Here is a 6,048-nt window from a genome sequence, read left to right on the forward strand (position 1 = left end):
TGTCGCATTTTGTTTATTAAAAAGTATCTTAACCTGACTTTGCGCCACATTTACGCGATTTCCGTCCACATCTTGTTAGTGCACGGCCAAGGAATGAAACAAATCACCCTGTATGAATCTGCCCTAAAAAAAACTTCTGGTGTATTGATTTGTGTAAATTGCAACTTTTACAAACGAGGAACTAGAATTTACTAAAAGTCCTTGAAGGCAGCGCAAGTTTGATCCAGCGGACTTGGCGCTGTGTGGGAAACTTATGACCAGGAAAGTTCCAACAAACATTTCCACTGGAGGTAATAAAGTGCTCCGCCTGCGCACTGATGTAGGTCAAAGTTATTGCGTCATAGGCGCCTTCCCTTAAATTTCATCACGTTTAGCTGAGACACGCTGATGCTGATTGTGGCATGAAAGACCCTCAATGCTATTTAGTTCAGACATGTCCGCTTCTTTCATCAGTTCCGGTTCCATTTCATCCAGTTCACGGTTTTATTTGTTACATTTCTGTATTCACTTTTCAGTATTTGGCAGCATAACAATAGGAAATGTTAGTGGTCTCATTGCACTGAATCAATATGGATCTTTGTGGAGGTTCTCAGAGTTCCAGGTCCTAGATAGATAGATAGATAGATAGATAGATAGATAGATAGATAGATAGATAGATAGATAGATAGATAGATAGATAGATAGATAGATAGATCCTCCAACGACTCTGAGAATTTGTAGAAAATAAAGCTCTTATGGAAACAAATTCCTTGTGTAACTTTAGTTTTAGTATATTGCAGAGTGTACAGTGAATGAAATGGCAGATTACACTTGAATATGATTTGTGATTTTTTTTGTTTAGACATCTGTTTAGCTTCACTGACAGCTTATTGTCTCCAGATACACACTTTAATGAAGTTATGTAAACAAAACAGTTGATATCATTCCATAACTTTATCTTAGGGTTTACTTAGGCTTTGAGCTGCACAAGAGTTTATTATACTGTGTGTGTGTGTGTGTGTGTGTGTGTGTGTGTGTGTGCGTGTGTATTCCTCTCAGATGTCCGCAGTGTAGTTGCCGGGGAACAGGCCTATCCGACCCCCCAGCTGGCCTCTCCACCAGCCCTGCCCAGAGGACTCCAGCACCTCGATGATGTCGCCGGCTTGGAACTCCAGCTCGTCTTCCTCTTCAGCTTGGAAGCTGTACAGGGCTTTGACCTGCTGCAGGGACGGGGATTCGTGCTGTCCACAACAGAGAGCCAAAGATACTCCATGAGCCCGCCAAAAAAGGGGAAAAGCCCTTTCTTTCTGCATTATCACATCTGTAATTGTTTACTTAAGTCACAGAGAGAGGCACATCACTATCTGATCTGCCTAAAAGGTGTTCAGTGTTCTTCTGAGGCTCTGTCCTGGAACACCAGTATTTGATCTCCATGTTGTAAGTACACACTGACACAAGAAAGAACACAATAGACAAGCAAATACACATTAAGCGAGCGACTTCAATACCTGCTGTGGTTCAGGGTCGGGCCGGCTGCTGGGTACCATAGGTAATTTATCTCTGACTCCTCTTTGCTGGAGGAACATAAAACACATTCACACTAATACAAACTCTAATGATATTGAAAAGGTTTCACCTGAACTCTACTTACTGTGCCTACAGGATGTTACAGTAGCATTGTGTGTATTTAGAAAACACCTCAGGCTTCCCTCAGTGGCCGTACCTGTTGTTGTTGTCGTTGTTGTTGTTGGTGTTCCTCCAGCAGCAGTATTTGACTCTGTTTGGAGATGGAGTGTTCTTTGTAGTATTGAACCATCCCGTTGAGAGAGCGGAACATTTCTGACCAGAGGAAAAACTGCCCTCTCTTGTTCCTCATCACCTTGAAGTGCTGCACGTCCGCTGCATGCCTGTTTACGAGCAGAGGGAAGCCGCTTTGAGTTGGGAATGCTTCTCCCCTCTCAGTGTTGGTTTTTGTGTTTAAGTTTACCCCTATTTTACACACAGACACACACCGACTGGGTGCCATGACAACACTTCTTTCACCCAGTAATGAATGTCATAGATGGATGATGAAGTAGACATAAGTTGTGTTGTTGCTGTGTGTAATGGCACTATGTTTTGAAGATTAACACAAAAACAGAGATACAAATAAAGCTTAAGGGGATTGAGAAATGCTGAGAGGAAGAAATGAGAGGGAAGGCCGACACAAGCGCAAACATGGGGGACAGTGATCAACCACAACATCCGGTATGAAGCCCGGTATATGGCTGTAGGTTTATTTTATTATTGTTAATGATGATACTCTTTAAATTGATTTTTAAATGCAGCTAAATTGAGTTTTTGTTTGGGTGAATCCTCTTGCTGCGCTGCTTTCTGACACTAGATGACAGCACCGGGCTGTGTCTTACTACAGCTTGGGTCTATTGCGCATGCGCAGACGGATTCCCTCCTTCTGGCTCAGGTGGACGCACACATGTCCCTTCCTCCTCGTTGCTAACGCGTATATCAGGTCAGCAACGTGACAGGTGGAACATAAACGTCAGCAGAATGTAATGAGACGTCTGAAATGAGGGGAAGAGCAGATGAAGCCATACAACATAAAATGACCTCCCACATCTGAAGTTGTGATGACGTAATGCCGCCCTCCAGAATCTACTGACCCACACACCCTACTGGGAACCTCACAAATCCTTCTGCTAGGACGCCAGAGAGAAGCTCCGCCCCCTGCCGCCCTGACCCCGACCCCATGGAGTCACGGTGAACGGTTTATGGAGCCACATGACTTTAGATTCATTCAGCTGCAGATAAACACGGTGCTGATGTTTCCCCTCTTCATACATCTGCTTAACCAAGATGAAGTAGTGATCTTCAGCCATGTTACTTGTTTACATTCCGTGTTATGGGTCATGGAAGAAGAACGTTAGATTTCCCAGGTTGACAATTCAAATGCTATACCAAATGCTATACCGGGCTGTACGGTTTGGTATTACACACACACACACACACACACACACACACACACGCACACGCACACGCACACGCACACACACACACACACACACACACACAGTAGACGGACAGCACCTGACAGAAAGGGATAAGTCTCCTGGTTCCCCACTTTTGCTGCCCCGTATGAGGAAGGCGCCCAAAGGTTTGGCCATCAGCTGCTCCTGGGCGTCGCTGCGACTGGCGTCCTCCTGGTACCAGCTGGGGTCATGGAAGAGCGTGGGAGGGGGAAGAGGGTGGAGGGAGAGGTGAGAGAGAGACGGCAGGGAGGGAAGGACGGAGTGGACGGGTGGACAGAGGGGGGTTGTGATTGTTTTACCTGGGCAGCTGCACGTCCACAAAGTTCTGTGGTACGAATCCTTGTACTCCTCTGAGCTCTGCTTTGTACCACTCCTCACTGGCCTGAAGGATCTGAACACACAGGAGCAGAACCTTTCAAAGTCAATCACTCTGACACCTTTGTCAGGTTTACAGCACCAAAGGAGAGTCAAGTAGAGTCAAGTTCTCTTTCTGGGCACAAAGAAGTGAAACCAAAGTCTCTCACTGTCACATTAAAGATCTGAAGTTCAGTGAAGCTGTGAGGTTCACTTACAAGCTCAAACTTCATCATGTTTGTGAAGCTAAACACACTGAAACGAGCGACCGGACCCGTAAGCGTCACTTCAACACTTCAGAGGAGTATTAGGAGTGTTTCTTCTTTGTATTGTGCTTTTTATTGAGCTCCTTTTAACTCTGTCATGGCTTTACTTCTTGTTCTTGTAGATAAACTAAGACTCTGTTCCTCCTGCAGTACACTGAAGTATATACTGCAGTACTTGTGTACATGTGTGTGTGTGTGTGTGTCTGCGCGCTTACGATCAATTGGTCTCCTTTTGTGAAGCCGAGTTCATCATCTGCTGATGCTTGAAAGTCAAATTTGGCTGTAGCCTCCATGGTTCAAGGACTGAAAGAGGAATAAGACGCTTAAAAAATTGTGTGTGTGCGTGTGTGTGTGTGACTTCTCCTCTCCGGCCTCAGTACGTCCTGTCACTTACCATATGCGTCTTCCCTTCAATAAGAGAAGTGACACGAGCTCACAGGAAATGCAGAGACAGTTGCAGCAACCTGTGAAGATGCTTGTTACTACACGCTCACACTCACACACACTCAAACGGGCGCGGCACCTCTCACCAGTGTGCACGTCGCACATTAGCATGCACAACGCTTCTAGCCGTCTTCAAGGTGGTGATGCCTCTGATGAGCCATGCATGAGGGGAATGTCGTGTTTCTGAGAGAGAGAGAGAGAGAGAGAGAGGCCTGGTGAGGAAGATGTGAATGTGTTTTGTTTGTGTGTGTGTGTGTGTGCACCTCCCGTCTCAGTGTGTGTGAACCTTCTTAGACCGTTCCATCTCCTTTGCTGGGTCATGACAAAAGTCTGGATTTGTAGATGTGTTTTTGTGGACCTCAACAGAAAAGTTTGTGAAAATGTGAACACAAGCTTCGGAAAACTCACGGAAGTGTTTGGACCGATCAGAATCTCCACGGGTCGAGCTCGAACCTGGGAAGGAGGGAAGGTTTGAAGTTCTAGCAAAGGCATGGAAAAGTTTGGGAACTGAACTTTGGACTTATTTAAGCCCTTGTAAAGACTCAAACTATACCATGAAATAAGCGCCTGGACATGCTTTGTCCCATTTCTGCCCCAAGATGGCAGCAAATGGCAAGAAGAGTGAAAGACTCCAGTGTTGGGCTGTTTGTAGAAACGAGGCTGAAACATAGGAGGTGAACGCTTAGTGTTCACCTGGTAGTGTTGACCTGGTAGGGTTGACCTGGTAGGGTTCCGTATGTTATTCAGCTTGTTGGTTGTTCCATTTTAGCTGTGTCATCCTGCTGGTTCCTCCACTTAAGGACTGATACCAATGTCGTTGATCACACCATCCTGTCTTTCATCATGACAACAGAGCTGCAACTGTACGCTCGCTTAGATTCACTGCTCACTCCACTCACTCGCTCTCTCTCTCTCTCTCTCTCTCTCTCCCCCTCTCTGTGTGTGACATTCGCTGGGTCCGAACTTGTGACGGCTCTGAGACGCAAAGGTTAAAAAAAAGCAAAGCGGCCTCGCAGCAATCATCATCTCTGCCTCCAGAGCTCTGATGAATGGACTCCCATAGGTGTGTGTGCATGTGTGTGTGTGTGTTAGTGTTCGTGTGTATAATTCCAACAGAATCACTTCTCTTTTGATAGCTGTTGCCAAGGTGACCTACAGCCGTACATGCAGCCATTGTTATGCAGGCTATTATGAGCATCAGGAGAGACAAAATGGGTACAGGTGTCACTATTGTACATCAGCTGAATACGTGTGTGTGTGTGTGTGTGTGTGTGTGTGTGTATGTGTGCCCGCGCGTGTGTGTGTGTTTGTGTGTGTGTGTGTGTGTTTAAACGGGCCTAAGAGGACACTTGTGGCTCAATGTAGCGCCGCCATTTAGTCTGTGAACTTTGACCTCTGCTTGAATATACCTTTTACGTCCGAGATACTGACCATTTACTAATTTGTCCACTCATGGAAACCACAGCTGAAGTGTTTGGACTTCAACTTCACTCGCTTGGTAACATCATGTGAAGAAATCCCATTGCCTGAATCATTGGTGGATGGTTTTGTTAGCCTCTACATTGGCTTGGTCTTCAGTGATCAGATTTGTTAGGAAACGGCAGTAAAGGCTCTTGAATGCAGGCGTGTAGGCAGGCCATTCCTGCACTGCGTTTGTGAGGACGAATCCCTCCACCTTAGGTTCATAGTTTTGTTTTTTAAAAGATGTATGAGGGTCAGAAACAGAACTTTCATTCAACTCCCATCAACAAAGATTACATCAGATTGTAGGCAGCAAGATGAGTTGTGTACTTTAGATAAGTGCTGTCGGTTTGAACCACATACTGAACCTCAGCTGCAATGATGACTCACGTTTGTCACCTGATCCTCTCCACTTCCTGTGTTTCGGGGAGTCGGTCTTGGCGTTAGCTCGGCTTCAGAAACATTAGCAAACTGGGTAGGGGAAGCGCTGGCTTGAAAGCGAGTGGCACACACACACC

At 45.9% G+C, this 6,048-nt stretch overlaps 1 protein-coding gene across 1 annotated transcript; it reads right to left on the minus strand.

Moving 5' to 3' along the window:
* Positions 1 to 749: 749 nt before the first annotated feature.
* Positions 750 to 4,031, minus strand: grap2b (GRB2 related adaptor protein 2b). Its single transcript, XM_076139941.1, has 6 exons — positions 3,841 to 4,031; positions 3,305 to 3,396; positions 3,064 to 3,186; positions 1,703 to 1,886; positions 1,488 to 1,553; positions 750 to 1,220 (listed from the first exon to the last, which is right to left on the minus strand). The coding sequence occupies exons 1-6, from the start codon at positions 3,916 to 3,918 to the stop codon at positions 1,035 to 1,037; spliced, it is 729 nt and encodes a 242-aa protein (XP_075996056.1). The 5' UTR covers positions 3,919 to 4,031; the 3' UTR covers positions 750 to 1,034.
* Between the last annotated feature and the right edge of the window lie 2,017 nt (positions 4,032 to 6,048).

Source organism: Genypterus blacodes, unplaced genomic scaffold (genome assembly GCF_046128005.1).
Source record: "Genypterus blacodes isolate CSIRO-AG114 ecotype Tasmania unplaced genomic scaffold, CSIRO-AGI_Gbla_v1 ptg000488l_1, whole genome shotgun sequence".
Lineage (NCBI taxonomy): Eukaryota > Metazoa > Chordata > Actinopteri > Ophidiiformes > Ophidiidae > Genypterus > Genypterus blacodes.